This window comes from Ursus americanus, chromosome 33 (assembly GCF_024610735.1).
Source record: "Ursus americanus isolate L20-20 chromosome 33, mUrsAme1.1.p, whole genome shotgun sequence".
Taxonomy (NCBI): domain Eukaryota; kingdom Metazoa; phylum Chordata; class Mammalia; order Carnivora; family Ursidae; genus Ursus; species Ursus americanus.
The window spans coordinates 3,629,351-3,648,966 of record NC_142159.1 but is presented as its reverse complement, the minus strand read 5'-3'; the positions used below and the strand labels follow the sequence as shown (position 1 = coordinate 3,648,966).

General features: G+C 50.3%; 1 protein-coding gene across 1 annotated transcript; it reads right to left on the bottom strand.

Moving 5' to 3' along the window:
* Positions 1 to 5,830: 5,830 nt before the first annotated feature.
* Positions 5,831 to 15,326, bottom strand: TRAPPC3 (trafficking protein particle complex subunit 3). The gene is made up of 5 exons (XM_045782436.2): positions 15,160 to 15,326; positions 8,323 to 8,420; positions 7,978 to 8,077; positions 6,568 to 6,750; positions 5,831 to 6,106 (listed from the first exon to the last, which is right to left on the bottom strand). Exons 1-5 carry the CDS (start codon positions 15,199 to 15,201, stop codon positions 5,987 to 5,989), a joined length of 543 nt encoding a protein of 180 aa, XP_045638392.1. The 5' UTR covers positions 15,202 to 15,326; the 3' UTR covers positions 5,831 to 5,986.
* Positions 15,327 to 19,616: the final 4,290 nt, after the last annotated feature.

Genomic DNA, 19,616 nt, shown 5'->3' with positions numbered 1-19,616 from the left:
GAGCAGTGAGCTCCTGAAGGGACAGAGGGCCGAGGGCCGCTGTCAGGCATGGCCTGGGTCTGGAAAGGCTCCATGGGGAGGAGGTCTGCAGGTCTCTGCGCCCTCCCTCTGCTTTCTCCTGGCCTGCCCTCCCTTCCTTGCCTCCTCTCAGGCAGGTTGGGAAGCATGGCAGACCACGGCTGGAGTCTGCTTCTACTCCCTCTAGGACATCTTGGGGACAGCTGGGGACTCAGGCAAATGGAGGCCAGAGCTGGCTTCATGGGCATGCCTGCCTGGGCAGTCACACGAGCTCCCTGCTGAGATGGGCTTGGTTTACTGCTCTGCTGGTCATCCCGAAATTCATAATAATTTTTGAACAAGGGCTCTACATTTTCATTTTGCACTGAGCCCCATAAATGGCGTAGTGGGTCCTGATGGAGGCCCACACACCCCTCTCTCTGTGTGCCCTCCTCGCTTCCTCCTCACGCTCACTCAACACGCCCTCAATAAACATTTCCTGAGCACCTACTTTGCGCCGACAGGTAGCGCTGGATGTTTGCAGGTACAGTGATGAACACCCCAGACACGGCCCTGAGTTCACAGAATTACTCTCTGCACACACTCAGCCCCGCAGATCCCCACACGCGGTTTTACAAGACAGTTTCGGGATACCAATCATGTTCATCGTAACTGCCAGTTAGGGAACGCTCGGAATATGCCAGCAAATTTACACACTGCCTCCTGTTTCATCCTCAAAACAGTCCGTAAGGTGGGCATTATTATAACCCCCTTTTTGAACCAGATGAAAAACTGATGCTCAGAGTTCAAATCCATTGCTCAGTGTCTTGTAACTTGTAAGTAGCAGAGCCAGGACTTGCCTTGTCTCTCATTTTCAACCTCTTCTCTCCTCCCTGCCACCATCTCCCTGCCCCCTTGTCCCCAGCCCCCAGCCCCCAGCTCCCAGCACGGGGCTCCATTTTTGTTAAATGAAAGAGTTCACATACAGACACACACAAGGAACACAAGGAAACAGACACACACTGAAACCCAAACACTTACACGTGGAACACATAACGTAGAGCTTGGTGTCCGATACTAGACTATTCGGGTTTAAGTCCTGATTCTACTAGGCCCTAGCTGTGTACCTCAGTTTTCCCATCTTCAGAATGGGCACAGGGATAGGGTCATTGTGTAGGCTAAGGGAAAAATACACGTGAAGCACTCACAGACCAGCACTGACTGGCACCTAGTCACTCTTCAATAAAGACTAGCTGTTGCTGTGAACATTTGTTATCCACACTCACTCACACTCTCCTGCCACCACATCGCCCTCCCAGCCTCCTCAGCCCGGCTCAGTCCTAGACGTCTCCACGGCTGACCGTCCGGGCCCCAGAGCTGAGCTGGGAGGGAAGAGCAGCAGCTTCTCGGGGCCTCCGGGGGCTCTACCGGCCCGGCCCACGAGTGTGGGGCAGAGCGGGGGTGCTGCTCCTCAGCAGCTCTGGGTCCATCAGAGAAGGCTTCCTGGAGGAGGCCTCCGCCCAAGCCAGTTAAGCAAGCCAGAGGAGAAGATGGTGTGCCCTGTGCCTGGGCTCCCTCCGTTGTCCCTCACAACACCCATCCCGACTTCATCCCCAGCGCCCTCTCTCCACCCCCTTCCCCACAGTCGAAACTTTCCTCTCCTTCTGCCAGAAGCGTAAATTGCCCCCAGGAATGCACTGCGTCCCACAGCTCCCCTGGCAGTGGCCCTGGCTGTCCTAGGGTCAGGCCTGGCGCTCCATCAAAGGCTGGGGATCGGTAACAGCGAGGCTCCTCGCCTGCCGCCACCCTCCCCTCCCCTCCCCTCCCCTCCCACCGGCCCTTTGGCTTCCAGGGAACAGCACATGGTAGCACTTAAGCTCCGAGTACGGAGTACGGGAGGACGCTTTTCCTGAACCACCACCCCCAACCGTCCACAATGAACTACTTGTTAGGAGACTATTTTAATTTTACTTAATGCAATTTCTGTCGCCACCTCTTTCTCTGGATGCCCAGTACAAATATAGGGGAGGCCAATCCACCAGGGGAAATGTTACTGGTGAGGGGGTAGGGCAGGAGTAGGACTCTCTCGCCGCAGGGGAACAGTGCTGGTGCTCTGGTCTCCCCTCGGGAAGTAAGGGGGTTGATGAGGGGAGAGCTCAGCACTAGCTCGTGCAACTGAGGCCAGCATGAGAGGCTGGGGTAGGCACAGGGGCCAAACACTTCTTTGCCGAAGTGCTCTTCCGCTTGCCCTGGGTTCGGCAAGCGGGCCCTCAGCCTGGCAGCACGTAAACTTCGCTGTCAGATGCTGGGAGTGACTGGAAGAAGGGGGTGCTTCCGGGGTCTGACCGGCCTCTGGGAGTTGTTCCATCAGGTGCATCTCCTAGCAAATTACGGCAATCAGGGGTCCAGTGGTCACTCTGGGACAGTAGAGTGGTGATCTGGAGACCCCTGGCGGCCAAAGGCTGTAGGAAGAGCAAGGCCTTTCCTTTGCCCTCTTGCTTAGCCTGTGCCAAGCCCAAAGGCCACCAGCACGGACCCCTCCAGCCCCAGAACGCCACCTCAACCAGGCTGCTGACCTCCTTATTCAGCCCCTCCTACAAAGCCAGCAAACCTGCCCCATCCCGCTTGGCGGGCGTGCCGGTACACCACAGAGAATGAGGAATGGCCTGGCCTGGAGGGGGGCTGGCCCAGCCTCAGAGTCCCAGTGAACGCAGAGGGCTATTCAATCCACAATGAATTAATTCCAGAGGTGTTGGGGGGTGGGGGCCCCCAAAGTTAGGTTGCTGGGACTTGTATGTTCGGCTCATTCGGGAGAGATGATGAGGTGACGTTCCAAGCAGCTCCATAGTCCTCAGCCCCTCCCTTCCCTAAGCCTCTGGGTGCACGTCACGCAACTGTGGGGCTGTCACTGGGAAAAATCACTAAGGGGGCTTTGTTTCCACAGCTTGCCGACTCTGTAATGCTGCCTGTGTTTAGCTCTGGGAAAGGAAATATCTAAAATGTCATACCATACAAATGGCTGCTGGAAAGTCGGTGTGGTATTAGAAGAGGAAGGGTGAGAGCCCCCCTGGAGAAGGAAAGGGTGGTGCCGCTCCCTTTTCTTGGCAGACCCCCGATACCACACAATGCTTCCACATCTGGGCCCCAGCATCTGTTCCCTTAATCTCCTTCATTCACTCGCACTCTGGTGTGATTGGACCCAGCCCTATATCGGGTGCTAAGGACACGTTGACCTGCCCTGGGGCCCCAAATTGTACTTGGAGGGGGAGGTAAAGAGGCTCAGAGGACAGGATCCCAGTGGGAGCTTCCCTATACTTGGGAACACAAAGTGACCCCCCTCCCTCCCTTTAGTGGCTTGACCCAGCTGGAAGAGGCAGGGTCGTGTGCAAACTGCCCGTTCAGGTGTCCCAGAACCCTGGTCGTAACCGATGCAACCAAGATACACTTCATGCCCAACACACCTATAATGGCTCTCATCTCAGGTCTATGCCCTAATGTTGGGAAAAGCCTGGGGTCCCACCCACCCCCAATAACCTGAGTATCTGGACCTCAAGGGCCTAGGCTGACTCCAAGAACAGTGCTACCAATATGGCCTGACAACCTCTGATCCCTCCCTTGAAAAGCTATCCTAAGGTCTTTTTTTTTTTTTTTTTAAGATTTTATTTATTTTAAAAATGAGAGGAGAGAGAGAAAACAGGGGAAGGAGTAGAGGGAGAGGGACAAGCAGACCCTGCGCTGAGCACAGAGCCCAACATGGGGCTCAAGCTCAGGGTCGTGAGATCACGACCTGAGCCAAAATCAAGAGTCCAATGCTCAACCGACTGAGCAACCCAGGCGCCCGAAAAGCTATCCTAATTCTGTAAGGCTGGGAGAGGAGGCTGCAGGACTGCTCCCTTCCTTCCCCACAGGACTAACCAGCCATCATGGTTAAGAACATGGGCTTTGGGGGCACCTAGGTGGCTCAGTTGTTAAGCGTCTGCCTTCGGCTCAGGTCATGATCCCAGTGTTCTGGGATCGAGCCCTACATCAGGCTCCCTGCTCAGCGGGAAGCCTGCTTCTGCCTCTCCCACTCCCCCTGCTTGTGTTCCCTGTCTCACTGCCTCTCTGTCAAATAAATAAATAAAATCTTAAAAAAAAAAAAAAAAGAACATGGGCTTTGTGCACTAGATTCTCCACCTAATGGCTGTATGACCTTGGACAATTTGTAGTCTTCCCTCTAAAAATGGAATTGTTGTAAATAAGGGCATCATTGTGGATTAGGTAAAGTGCCAGTACAATGTCTGACATGTGGTAAGCACTCAATAAATCGTACCCAACATCAGAGGTTTAACTTTCCCTTGACTTCATGTCCCCCTGTAGACACTACCCTACTTCTTGGCTCTTTTTTTCCCCCCTAAAGATTTATTTTGAGAGAGAGAGAATGCGAGCACGCGAGCAGCAGGAGAGGCAGAGAGAGAGAATCCCAAGCAGACTCCCGCCTAGCACAGAGCCCAACGCCCCGGGCTCGATCTCACAACCCTAAGATGAGGACCTGAGCCGAAATCAAGAGCCAGAGCCTTAACCAACTGAACCACCCAGGCGCCCCTGTAGCTCTTCTTTACAGCAAAACTCTTTGAAAGAAAAATTTGGTACCCTTAGTCCACTTTTATTCTCTCAAACCTTCTCCAATATGGCTTTCGTTCCTATTATTATTATTATTTCTCTAAGTAAACTTCACACCACACGTGGGGCTCAAACTCATGCCCCTGAGATCAAGAGTCGCAAGCTCTACTGACTGAGCCAGCGAGGCGCCCCTCCCATTCTTAACAAGGTCTTTCTAGCCAAGCCTTCCTACTCAGGGGCCAAGAGTTCAACACAGTCCATTTTAGGTATATCTGGGATAATGGTCTGCTTCCAGATTTTGCTAGACAATAGACCCAAAAATGACTTTGAAGGGGTATTTGCACCCAGGTTTCCCAGACTCTCTGGTCTGTGGGGAGAAGCCATTCCTAGACCAGGTAAAAGCATGACACGGCCCAGGAACTTGGTCCCCTCACTCCACTGCAATAAAATTCCAGAAAGAAAACAGGACATAATTAAGGAGGGCACGTATTCCATGGCGCACTGGGTGTTATACGCAAGTAATGAATCATGGAACTTTACATCAAAAACTAGGGATGTACTGTATGGTGACTAACATAATAAAAAAAATATTTAAAAAAAAGAATACACTTTTCATGATGAGCACTGAGTAATGTATAAAATCGCTGCATCACTATATTGTACACCTGAAACTAATATAACACTGTATGTTAACTATACTGGCATTACAATTAAAAACTTAGTAAAAATAAGTAGCACAACTAAAAAAAAAGAAAAGAAAAGAAAACAGGACATGATTAGGATTTCACTCAAGAATATGTCTTTATTGAAGAATCTGTAAGAAAAAAGGATGGACCCTCTGTAAAAAGAGGAGATGTCGCCTCCAAAGAGCAGGGAGGAACGAGACCTGGGTGGCTTCCCAGAAGTCAGTGTCCCCAGCACGACTTCCCCTTCCGGGCAAGCACTAGAGTGTGTCAGACTAGAACTAGCGATGCCTATCCACCCCATCAGCAACCCCCCCACAACCCCAGATTCTCTACAGCCATTCGCCAATGGCATTCCAAAGGCCCAGGAATAGATGTGCGAGGCTTGCCTTAACGGGTTCAAAATGGGTTTTGCTTTGGGAAATTCAAACAGGAATGTAAAATGGTTGAGCTCTTTCTAGTCCAGCCAAAGATGACTGCATCCAACCCCTTTGAAGGGAAAGCGAACAGAGTTTCCCTCCTGAATGTGCACATTTGGGGGGTAAATGGACTATATCACAGTCTGCTCTTTATTAGCATGGAGAATGGAAACAGAGTTAGAAGAATATATAACAACCGTGTTAAAGAGTCACTGAGTTCTAAAGGGCAGAGAGCACTGATTCCAGCAAGTGCTCCTGCTAGCTACCCTGAAGTCCTGGGGACGGTCACTCCTCTCCAGCTGGGAGGTTGTCCTCAATCCTCCTGATGAACCTCATCCGGATTTCTGTCACACCGTCTCCTTTCAGGGTGTCCTGGACAAACTTGGCCTCCACAGCCATCTGGACCTGGGGGACAGTGGGAAAAGGAAGGGGCAGCTGCCTAGCCACAGCCTCTGGGGAACCACAGGGATGGGGCTGTAACTGACTCATCCACAGCAGTCCAAACGAGGGCGCTGGTTTCCCACAAGGACGAGATCACCAGTTACAATGTTCCCGTGCAGAAAGCAGTGGCCCCGACCCATAAGGACAGATTTAGCAGAGAACACCCACAAATGAGACTGTCACCAAATGAGCCAATCAGGGAATGGGTATTCCTGGGCTTTGGGGGCTGACGGCACCACTCTCAGGGAGAATCACCACCACGTAGACACACCCAACTTGGCTCCTACGCTCGGTAGCATCACGTCTCAGGCAGCAGAGTGCTGAGGTGAACCAAAGGCCTTTTTTCTCTCTCTCTCATTCATTCAAACGTTTTTCCAGCCCCTACTACATCTCAGGTGTCCCAGAAGGTAAAGAGCTGCACTCACCATCTCCAAGGCTCCCCGCAACACCCCACACAAGAGATTGGAATAAATAAGGGATGAGTGGTTATCAGGAAGTTCCACAAAGTCCACCAAGGGGTTATTTTCCAAAATGAGGGAGAATTCGTCACCAGCTGGGCTCCAATTGGTGATGCTTGGAGTGATACCCAAGTACATCTTGAACGCCACCTGTCAGGGGACACACAACAGCACCATGGGGAAGAGCAATGGGGGCTGCGCACCAGGGAAGATGATGGGACTGGTGAAGGAGAGTTACGTGGCTCGGGAACAAAACTGCGGCCTCTGCAAAACACTGGGCCTTTAGGTCTTCAGGGCGAAAGAAGAAAATCATCTATGCACGATTCCATAGCCCTCTCCTTCAAGGCCTCTGCAACCTGCTGTCCGCCTACACTTCTGACGGGAGTGGCTTCCCGGAACCGGCACATGAGAGGCCGCAGCCCACTGTCCTGCCCTCTGTCTGTGCTATCTTTTTTTTTTTTTTTATGCGACAGAGAGACATACAGTGAGAGAAGGAACACAGCAGGGGAGTGGGAGAGGAAGAAGCAGGCTCCCAGCGGAAGAGCCCGATGTGGGACTCGATCCAGGCAAGCCGGGATCACGCCCTGAGCCAAAGGCAGACGCTTAATGACTGCGGCCCCAGGTGCCCCCTGTCTGTGCTTTCTTGAAAGCAAATACAGTCACTGCGGCTGAATTACTCTGAAGACACCCTCCCCTCTATCTACTCTCCTACTTCCAAACTTTCGCTAAGCCCTCTTTGCTGTCAGCCCTCTCTAGGATTTGGGCCGGCATGCTCTACAACGAAAGAACCAACCTTTAGGGAACAGATGCCACAAAGCTAGAGGCGTATTACCGTTTATTCTTAATTCGACAACACATAATGCTAATGCTACCCACAGCGACCCCTTGCCACAAGCACACTCCACTAAGCGCACTCATTTTACCTGAATGCTCGTGTTCATGATTTCGTCTCACCTTACAACCACCCTGTGGGGTAGCTCTTCTTTTCTTCTTTTAAAGATGAGGTAAGTGGTAATGAAAAAGGTTAAAATTAACTTACCCTTAACTAGTAAGTACTGGAGCCAGAACTTGAAGCCAGGTCTGTCTGAGTCCAAAGCCTACCTGCTTAACCCCCAGGCTACGCTGCCGCATCTTCACAGTCAAGGAGATCTGGCTTCCATGTCAGTGGGGCTTTCATCCACGCGGATGATCCCAACCACTCTTCCCTTTCCATAATCTGTGCTATTCCCAAACCACCAGGAAGGCTTCTTTGGCCCAGACAGCTGCCTAAATAGACTTTTGGAATACTAAGAGCCTCTCTAAGGGAGATGGAGAGAGTGGTAAGCAGTGCCTCCCAGTGACATCCTTCAGCATAGCCAGGTGGCCCAGGATAATGACCTTGGCGATGACATCTGCGGTTTCCCGAAAGTCGTGGCACCTCCCAACATTTGACCGAGCCAAGAAATCTTCAATCAGTCGGACTCCAATGTTATAGCCCCTGGGAAGAAAATGAGAGAACACACTATATCATGGGCTATGAATGTCTTATGTCTGAATGTAAGGCTGCTAGTGGTAAAGGGAAAATGGGGCACAATCCCAAAACATCCCAATAAATGAGCTCAGTGGAAACTATGCCCAAAATGTTGGCTGTAAGAGAGAACCCGGTGCTGGGCTCTAAAGGACCATGTAGATTGTGCACTAGGGAGCCCCATTCTTCTCTCTCCTGCAGAGGAGCTTACTCACATTTTGTCCAGCTGTTTATTCACATCTTCATCATTTTCATAGTCCTTGCACAGCTGCGTGACCAGAGCCCCGTAGGTGAGGGTGAAGAGCTCAGAGCTCTAAAAGAGGTTCAAAATGCAATCAGGACCAAGAAGCACAAAAGAAAATGTTTAGTGAGTCTAGGTCAGCCTCAGTGCTGCTGTCAGGATTCAAAGGAAGGTCATCTGCGTCTGGTGGGAAAGAACATCATCCCCTGTGGGGTGGCCAAGGAGTGTGCTCCTCCCAGGGTCAAGGTGGCAGGGCTTTAGCCACGCCCACTACAGAACAGGTTGTAAAGGCACTTCACACATGGAGCAGTCACTCTTCCAACACATCAGGGTGGGTTTCTGCTAACCCAGGACCCCACCACAGCTGCCAAGCCTAAGCTTAGTTCAACAGAACTGGAGGTGGGCGGAGCAGGAGCCATCCACTGGCTACTATGAAAGACCTGAAGAAGACATTTACAGGTTACCTTCTGTACCTTAGCAGGTGGGGCCCCTGGCTTCTCCACATCTAAAATGTCTGCAGTGTCGGGGCCTAGAGTTCAACTGCACTCCCAGTGCCCCACCCAGATGCAGCAGAGGACACACAGGCCTGGTCTGTGGGGAGGAGAGGAAGTCCCAGAGTCCACTGCACTGATAACCCCCCTCCTAAGTCACCAGCATGAGGAAAAATAATGTTCCTCTTGACACAGAGCGAAAATGTTTCTAGGAAAGGGGTAACTCTGAAAGGAATCCAATCTTTTGTGTACCTGGAACATAATACTGATCTGGACTGGTTTCTATTACAACCACAATTAAAATCACAGAAACCCTGTTCTCAGATAAAGACTCCTGGCACCTACCCACCAAGAAACAGGGGTGTGGAAGGTGCAGGATGAGTAATGCCAAGACTACAGAATAAAAGCAGGAGGTGGGGAAAAGGCACTTTCAGAGCTAAACAAAGTGAGAAACATGCTAACAGCACGTCTGGACCAATAGATTCGCATAGAAGTAATCACCCAGCCACTCCCTTCTGAATGGAAGCTTGTCAAACTCGGAGCAGAGCACCTTTCTGTCCTCAAGTCTTCTGGAGAACAAAGTCCAAGCAAGGTTAAGGCCCAGGCTCTCAGCATGTCAGTGCCCCTCATCTCATCCCCACGGCCTAGTGGCGAGGTCACTGCAAGTGACTGTAAGTGCCTTTTGCTTCCACACTGTGTTCTATTTTTTATCATTTCATTTTCCACCCCACAATAATTCTGTAAAGCAGAAAGGGCAGGAATTAATCTCATTTTAGAGATGAAGAAATGGAGACTCAGAATGATTAAGTAATCTGCCCAAGGACAAACAGCTAATTATTGCCAAAAATAATTCTGGGAAACAAAAAACAAGAGTTTCTAAGCCAACGTTCATTCTATCTACTGTTCCCCACAAGTGCAATATTAACCCCCCCACACACACACCCCAAAACAGCAACAAAAAACTTAGCTGCACTAGGAAGTCAAAGAGAATCAGTTTCAGAATCAGGAAGCTTTTTGAACTCAACTAAAACAGTCAGATCAGGGTGTCTCCAAGAGACCATTTACCAAATATGGCAATTAAGGGAAGCTATTAAGGAGGACAATGATTTTTTAGTAAAGTTAAGGGTTTGGCACTAGAATGGCTTGGACATGAATGAATGGAGACACTCCAGCAGTTACCAGTCTATAGAGTTGGCACGACTGCATTAAATCAGGAGAGCTTTCCTTCCATTATTAATGAGCCCTTGGATGGAGACTCCAACGGCCTCAGCCCACCATAATGCCAAGTAACATGCATACCGTGATGTTATCAAGCCCTTATACGTACAGCAGCCCCCAGTTTACCAACAAAAAAAAAATCAAGGTTCTAGACATATCTGTCCATGGTCACAGAACCAATATGCCTGAGATTTGGGAATGGGATTCCTGACCCAGGCTCTCCACACTCTTAATTTGCAAGTCTGTCTCCATCTCTGATTGTGAACCAAGCCTACTTGACAGTGTGAAATGCAAATATATAACTCAAAGGTCTTCATACTTTAAAAATAGGAGTGGGGCTGCAGTATAGAAAAAGTCATTCATTCAATGTTTACTATGTTCCAGGGACTATCTAATAGGAAGGAGACAGATAATAAGACACATAATTTATTTATATATATATATATCACACGTCACACACAAAGAAAGAGAGGAGGGAGGGACGGAGGGAGAGATCAGTTTTAAACAGGATAGTCATAGAAGGCCTAGTAAGGTGATATTTGTGCAAAGACCCGAAGGAAGTAAGAATAAGCCATGAAGATATCTGGGTGAAAAGATTCTAGGAAGCAAGTGCAAAGGCACTGACATGGGAGTAAGTTTGTCATGTCTGAGAAACAGCTAATAGACCAGTGTGATTTGAAAGGAGTGAACAAAAAAGAAAACAGAAGAGGAAGGCAGAGAGGTTATTGTTGACCTGAGTTTTCAGTCTTTGTGACCCTTGTAACAAAAGGTTCCGTGGGACCTTAAAGGTCAGCTAATTCAACTAATCCAATTTCCTCGCTGAACATAATAATCCCATTCTCCCTCCCAGAAGAAAACAAAAATCTCTTCTGCAAAATTTCTACTTTCAGGTGCTTTAACTATGTTTAGTAATAACGGCCATAAACATTTATAAAACCTTCAGAATGCCTTCGCAGTTTCTCAGTGATCCTAATCCCAACCAGGAGAGGTTAGCGGAACAAACATTATTCATTCTCATTTTACAGGTGACAGACTAAGTAACCGAGACTTAGTCTTCTCATAGTTGAGCACCATCCTGTAAAAAGTTACGTGACCTAAGCCATCACTTAATATCTTGGATCAGTTCTTCGCCATCTGTACAATGGTGACAATATTATCTGCCCTTGAGAGTTACTGTGAGATCCCAATGCGATGATGTTTGTAGAGCGCCTGCAGCACAGCACCTACGCAAGAAGCAGGGATTTTATGTACGTACGCACGTATGTATTTGAGAGAGAAAGGGGGAGGGGGAGAGGGAGAGGATCCTAAGTAGGCTCACGCCTAGCCTGGAGCCCAAAGCTGGGCTCAATCTCACGACCCTGAGATCATGACCTGAGCTGAAACCAAGAGTCAGATGCTTAACCGACTGAGCCACTCAGGCGCCCCTGTTTTTATTCTTAAACTAGTTTTCTGTGGTGTGGTATCCAAGAGTACCCTGACCTAGGTTCCAGGAGGGAGATTCTGAATCAATATAAAGACCTCTGTAACAACTAATAAGGCATACAGAAAGAATACTGGGTTTGTAGTCAGATGACCTGATTCTGAGTCTGGCCTGTCACTTACTAGCTGTGAGATTTTAGGTTAAGTCACTTCACTTTGCATAATCTCAATCTCCTCACATAAAACAGTAAAATCTGTCATGTTGATTACAGGACTGCTGGGAGGATCTCATGAAATTATGGACTGAAATATGCTTTGCAGACCCACAAACCACAGGAGTGGCTTCATACTGGAAGAGCTGATCTGATCTCCAAGGATGATGTGAGATACCCACAACGTGAGCAGAGCACAACGTGAGCAGGCACAACGTGAGCAGAGCAAGTTAAGCCAAGCCCTACAGGTGAGCTACGGCACTTGAGGGTTTTCAAAAGGCTTTTTAGTTAGTGTCCCAGACAAATAACAAATCTCCTTAAGGGGGCTGATCTTTGGAGCTAATGCTCCAAGAGACACATTTACTATTTTTATCAACGCAAGTGATTCAGTGTGACTGCCCCCAACAGCTGGGAGTGAAGGTCAGTGCCAAGACGGAGTTCATCCCTCTCTCTTCCCCTCTGGCCTCCCGTCACGGAGACTCTGAGCGCTGCTACCGCAGAAGTAACTCACCTGAGCACCGGAGAACAGAGCCGCTGGGGTTGGGTTACTAGTAACGTGACACAAAATAAGAGAAGGTTTGATTGTCCGTGGAATTCAGGAACCACACATGACACAGACACATGAAGGCTAGTATCTTTACTAACAAGGATGCCTGCTGGCTGACTTTTACCGACAGCCAACTGCGCTAAGAGCACCATCACACCGCTTGCTTTTCATGCACTAACTCAATCCATTCTCAGAACAACTTCATGATAGATACTTAAAGATGGTGAAACTGATGCTTACAACAATAAGGAAACGTGCCCGAGGTCACACAGCAAGTCATCAGTTAAGCTGGGACTCCATGCAGACAGTACTATGCCACGGTGTTGTATACTTTTCTGCCTCACAGAATGTGCTTCTCAAAGTTATGGGACAGGACTGCATCTCTCACAGCACCTAGCCCAGAGCTATGCATACAGTTAGGGCTAAGGAAACGTTTGCCAGACATGTCAGCTACTTCTGTTCACACAGACTAAGAGCAGAGGTCTCGTTCCTTGGGCATATTAATCATTGAAGTCTTGGATGGTTTAAGTGGGAATACAGCAATCAGCAGAAGGTAGGGCCAACTGGGAAGAGGACTGCTAGAAGGGAGGAGAAGAGCATGTCAAAACCAGATGGCCACAAAGAGGATCACGTGACAGGCCCTAAGCAGGCGCCAGCAGTAAGTGAATGAGAAGATGTACCAAACCTTCATGTCACTCATTCACTAAATATTGACTGCCTAGTGGCAAGCATCATTCTAGATGCGAGGAATAGAGCAGTAAACAAAACGAATCCCTGTTCTGGTGGTTACATTCTCATGGGGGAGACTGAAAATAAACAAGTATGTAATTCATAATGAAATAGCGCTAGGAAGAAAAATGGAGTAAGAGGACAGAAACTAGTGAGGTAGTCAGGGAAGGCCTTTCAGAGGAGGTGACATTTGAGTTACTGTGAACAAAGTGGGGAGTAGCTAGATGAGGATTAGGGTTATTCGTTGGGGGAAGGAGGGTTTTTTTGGGTTTTGGTTTGTTTTTTTTTTTTTTTTTGGTTCTTTTTTGTTTTGTTTTTAAGTAGGCTCCATGCCCAATGTGGGGCTTGAACTCAAAACCCCTGAGAATCCCATGGACCCTGAGATTAAGAGGCACATGATCTACCAACTGAGCCAGCCAGGCGCCCCTGGGGGAAGGAAGTTCTAAGCACAGACACTAGAAGTTGCAAAAGCCTTGAGACAGGAGCATGTTGCTGCCCCTCCCTAATTCCCCCACTCACCAAAGCCGAGTGAACACTGGGGGTTAAGGTTGGAACCTGCGGGTTCCTCTTTAAAACAGTATTAAAGATTTCAATAGGGATTTCAGGTTAAAAAAAAAAAAAAAAAGGACAAGAGTAAGATACGAAAACTAAGCAGGAAGACCTCTCTTTCCTGCTCGTATCTTAGGAAAAGGAGGAAGAAACAAACATTTACCATGCCCCATACATTGTACACTGCCATCTCACTTAATCCTAAGTAGGCACTCGTCTCCAATTTATTAATAAGGAAACTGAGGATCAATCAAGACAGAATTCCAACAATGGCCATGCTTTTCCCCCTACATGACACTGCTTCCTAACAAAATACACTTTTTTTTCCCTTTGAAATTCTTGGTACTTCCTCCAAAACAGAAATACTTTTTTAAAGACTTTATTTCTAAGTAATCTCTACACTCAATGTGGGGTTCGTACTCACAGCCCTGAGGTCAAGAGCTGCATGCTCCCCAGACTGAGCCAGCCGGGTGCCCCCAAAACAGAAATTCTTAACCTGTGATCCATAGAGGATCTTCAGGGAGCCCATAAATACCACCCCCAAATATAAGTAAATGTCTGTGTATATGTTTGTCAATTTATTAATTCTGGGAAGAAGATCCATAGGTATCAGCAGCTTCTCAAAAAGGATCTGAGGGATAAAAGGGTAAGTACTACTCTGAAGTATTAAGGCCTCCTGCAGTCCGTTTTTGGTGGTGTTTCTGGCCTAAGATGTCAAGGTGTGAGGGATGTTTAATCACCCTCTAGAGCTGAGTGTCAACAAAGGGCTCCTGATCCACCTGCCCAACCTACAACCTTGGATATTTCGTTTCTAAATCTGAAAACAAAGACAGATAGCATGGGCAACTGTGGAGGAGGTAAGAACATGGAAAAGAAAAGGGACACCTGCCAAGAGGTCTTAACTTGGAGAAAAACGTCATCTACCTTACTTTCCAGGCCCAGCTGCCATCTGCAGCCAACCTTCATGAGACTACATGGTGTCCCACTCTTCCCAGGGCAAGAAAGGAGCCGCCGCCCTCTCACCAGAGGGGCACCACCTACAGCCTATTCTGGCCCATCTTTCACTCCTCTAAATAGAAAGTTCCTTTCTGGCAAGACCAGTATCTGAGCATCTCTTGCAATGCCCAGAGCACAGTGTGAGAGGCAGTAGGGCCTAGCAGTCAGAAGCTCTGCAGTTACAGAGACACGTGTTTGAATCCTAACTCTTCCTAGCTGTAAATTTGGGCATGTTATGTAACCTAACTGAGCAGTAAAACTGCGGTGACATTACCCACCTGAGAGAGTTACTTTGCGGATTAAATGAGCTAAGGTACGCAAAGTGCTTGGCCCAGTGCCTAACACGGAGTAAAGGAACGACAATGGTAGTTACTGTTACTACCGCCGTCGTCGCGGGTCCCGCACACAGTGGCTCTCAAGACCCGGGGGAGGGGTCTCTGCGCAGCTCCGGGCCCTCCAACCTGCCTCAGGCCTGGGACGCCCCCGGCGTGATTCTCCCCTGCTGACCCACCGGCAGCCTCTCCTCCCTCCTTCCTGCGGAAGCACCCTGCGCTCACGGGAGGCCCTTTTCCAACTGCGCCCCGCGCCGGGCCCCTTCCACAAACCCCTCCATTCCGCCGCGCCCGCCGGGGTCACGCGCTCCAAGTTACCATTTTCTTGCTCTCGGTGCCACGGTTCGCCTGCCGAGACATGGTGCCGGCCACCCTACCCCGTCTCGCCACAGACCCGCTCGGCGACCCCTCCTGACACCGCTCGACACAGCCGCGGCCCCTCAGCCTTCGGGATTGACCGGCACCAACTCACCGCGCCTGCGCGGTCTGGCGCGGGGCACCACGGGACTCGTGGTCCGGCCGACGAGGGTAATTCTCGCCCAATAAACGTCAGACTACAACACCCAACAGCCCCGAAGGCCGCACAGCTGGACTACAACTCCCAGAGAGCTTTGCGCGCGGTTGATTTCTTAGAGCCTGGCTCCCCCCAGGGCTGCATTCTGGCCACTGGGGGGCGTCCGGAGCTTGCGGTAATCCTGTATCTGCCACACACTTCCCTCTCCTCCCACCCCCTCACCCTCACAGATGCTCCGCAAATTCCTCTCTCGACGGGTTGGTCTTGGAAAGTCCCCCTTTCGAACTAGCTTCTTCCGCTGTTGCCGCAATTCAGAGCCAGAAGCTCCCAGGATGTCCCAGAAAACAAAATATGGTTCATACACAGATCTGGCTTCTTATTGCAAAAATATTTAATGACAACCTACTATGTGCCAAGCATTTCACTAGTGGCTTTCTCTTCAAATAGTCCTCTGTCCCCAAACTCCAAAAGCAGCCAGTACCTGCATCCTACCGCTGTGGCCTCATGATGGAATATCCAGTCTGTTTGCTAAAATTCAGGTCACTTTGTCCCCCTCCCTCCCCAAGAACAACGACACTGCCTCGTCGCTGGAAAAGAAAGATCGCCAGAGTTGGTAACAGCCAGTCCTGGATTTTAAGCTCAGCTTTGCCATTTTAGGCAAGTTGCTGGACCTCTCCCAGTTGTTGTGAAGATTGGTGAGACACAAGTGCAGAGCACTTGGGTGCAAAGTAAATTCATATTCCCTTTCTTCCAACCACTCTCTCAAAACAGCCCAACAAACAGGTCCCAGAAACACCAGGGGAATGTGCTGGCCACACCCTCACCCATCACCAAGGGGAAGTCCTACAGTCCCTGACCATAGCTCTTTGGTTTCAGCTCCAGCCATCCCCTCTGGCTGGTCAGTTGTGAGAGGGCTGGCCTGGGAGTCCCCGAGCACCCTCTTCTCACTTAAGCTTGGGAGCCTGACTCTGTAAGCAGCTGCATTCTAGCCCCTAGCCCTCACCATGACAACCATCCTGCCCAGACGTGAGCCAGCCAGGCTGGGGAAGACTGGGGGGACCCAGGCTGCTCCGGCTAAAAGCCAATTCCCAAGATTCCCCCAGTCTCTCCCTCAGGGTGCAGGACCAATCATTATTATATCCTTCTCCCTACGACACAGACATCCCGGGCCTGCCTAAAGGCAGTGACCTTTGACTCCCCCCCTTCTGTGTCAATGCCTTGGCTGAGAGTTCTGGGAAGGAACAAGAGGGTCAGCTGTGGTGGGGGAGGAAGCCAGGGTTGGCTAGAGCCCCCCACACCGGAGGCCAGCATGGCCAGGGAAGGACCTCCTGCATTCCCAGGAGAGAGGACAGCTGAGGTGAAAGCTGCAGTTGGCTGGCCTGTCTGTCAGTCTGGGCTCCTCCCTGCTGGCTGCCCTTGGCTGCCCACAGAAACCTGAGTCACAGTCACGGCCAGCCACCCGACCCCACCCAGCCTGCTGTCAGGCTGGGTGGTTCTGGAGAAGCTGGAGTTGGAGCCTCTCCCCGCCTATCTTAGGACCTCTGAGATTCTTCCTCTGTCTGCCTACTATTGTTCCTTTCGGAGTCTTTTTCTTGGGACTCCTCCATGCGTCACGAGTCGTGCATCAAGGATGGGGGTGGGGTCCATTTCAAGCTGATTTATAGGGTCTTCTCCGTGCTCAGATGGGAACCTAAAGCTCCTTAGACAGCTGCTCCAAGGGTTCTCCGTACGGCTCCCTTCATTCCCAAATCCCAGTCCCTCGCCACCACTGCTCAGGGCCAGGACATTTAGGAACACTAGGCGTCCCCTCCCCACCCTTGTCTCCTTCTCCCTAGAAAAGAATGCAGCAGGGACAGCTTCCCATTCCTAGCAGGGGCTCTAGACAAAGACCCTCCCAGAAATCCAAAGCATTAGCCTATTTGATTCTGGATCTGAGTTCCTCCAATCTGTCCCTTTTCCTTCCCCACCCCAAGCTGGAGGGAGGGAGGCCTTATTTGCAGCTAGTGTCACCACCGCCCTTGAGTACAATCTCCACCCTCAGCCCCAGGGAGTGGAGGACTCCCCCAGGAGAGCGGTATGGGTTAGAGACCCATTCACCGCGCCGTGCCCTGGGGGTGGGGTAGGAGTGAGAATCTGGTGTCTGTTCTCTGTGCGGCCCCCACTATGAGGCCCCTCCCACTTCCTACTCTGTGAGTGTGGAGGCAGCTTCCAGGGCTTTGGCCCTGATTCATATCTTTGATCTCTGTGTTAATCTCCCAGTGATTTCCTTCATCCCTCCATCAGGTTCATCCCGGACCCTACCCCACCACACCTAGGAGGTTATAAATGCTCTTGCTCCTGCCCTCCCCCTTGGGGGACCAGAAAGGGTACATACTTCTGATCTCCCCCATTCAGCGACCTGCCCCCTAGCCCCAGCCCAGCCTCGTGGTGAGAGGAACAGCTCATTCATGCCTGTTTCCGAGGAGGAGGGGCTGCCCTGGGCAGTAGGGGAGGCACAGGGGAGCTGACAGAGTTCCCAGGCTCTCACCAAAGAGGGCAGGACATCCCGTTGGGGCTTCAGTCCCTGATGTTGCGAGAGCCTCACTTGCTCCTTCTCTGGGATGTCTAATATTCGGCGGGCCATGTGAGGCTCCCAGACACTGTCACCCAGCCCCAAACTAGAGAGACACACGCACTCCAAAACTTCTCAGTTGCTAGGGCCTGGGAACTGCCAGGGATCCTGGCCAGCCCGGGGGGGGGGGTAAACGGAGAGGAACTGACTCCATCTCTCCATCTGTTTGCTTCAACTTAATCAACCACAGGACACCTGGCTCCCCCTCAGCTATCCTCCCAAGACTTACTCTGGCCCCCTCAGCTGAACAGGAGGCCTGTGGCTGGCCAGGAGAACCGTCCGTCAAGTTGGCTAACTCCCAGATGTCTTGTTGTCCCCACCACTGGCATCTTGTAAGGAGGTATAGGTGCCTCCATCCTCAGTCTAGGGAAGAGTTCCTCTGTGTTGGGAGCACTGACGTTTTGGGCCTAATGACTCTTTGTTCTGAGCATGGTAGGATGTTAAAGGGCATCTCTGATGTCTACACACTAGATGCCAGGGATACCCCCAGCTCTGATAACCAAAAGCCTCTAAACATGGCCAAAATACCTTTGCGGGGCAAAACTGCCTCTGGCTGAGAACCGCGTACGTAGGCTAATACCACACACTGTCTCTTTGCAATGATTCCTCAAAGTCAATCCCAGATCCTTAGACACAATGGAGAATTCCCAGTTCTACAGCACTGCTCACCCCTCCCCTTGCAAAAAAAACCTTCCACGACTCCCCATGATCAATATCATGTGGATCGGGGGCGCCTGGGTAGCGCAGTCGTTAAGCCTCTGCCTTCAGCTCAGGGAGTGATCCTGGCGTTCCGGGTCCCACATCGGGCTCCTCCGCTGGGAGCCTGCTTCTTCCTCTCTCACTCCCCTGCTGTGTTCCCTTTCTCGCTGTCTGTCTCTCTGTCGCATAAATAAATAAAATCTTTTAAAAAAGTATCATGTGGATCATGTCAATTGGCATTCAAATCCTCCTATATAGACCATCTCTGGCTTATCTTTTCATCTTTAGCTACCATTTATTTCCCCTTCCACTATTGCTGAGGTCTAGCCAATGACGATATCTCACTGTTCCCACCCAGGTCTTCATTCTTGTAGTCCTCTCAAGTTCACCGGTGGGAGCGGAAGAAGAACTATCGCAGAGGTCTCTCCCTCTGTTGGGTTCTGTTCGTGAATGCTGAGTCTACTTACTGCCTGTCTCAGGGTAGGCCTGTTCAGATCTGGAAGATGCAGGCTCTGAGGCCTCTGACCTCACAAAGCACGGTCCTGGACTCCATCATCCACATGGTCCCCTCACCCTGCAGGTGGGATGGCTGACCACAAAGATGGGGACTGGCTCCTCCTCCTGATCTGCTTTTATCCTTAAAGCTCCATCATCATCCCCGTCATCATCATCACCATCATCATCACCATATTTATTACGTACGTCTTACTTATATGCCAGGCTCTGTGCTAAGCACTTCATCTGCATTGCCTTATTTAACCTTTAATGACCCCGTGACAAACTCATGATACCATCATTTCCCTGATTTTATAAGTGAGCAAACTGGGTTTCAGAAAAGTTAAGATACTAGCTTAAGGTCAGCAGCTCCATTTGCAGGCTTTCCATCATCATCATTTTCTAATGATTTGGGGCCAGAGTCGGCACTGTTCCCTCCCGGGGGCCCTTCCAAGA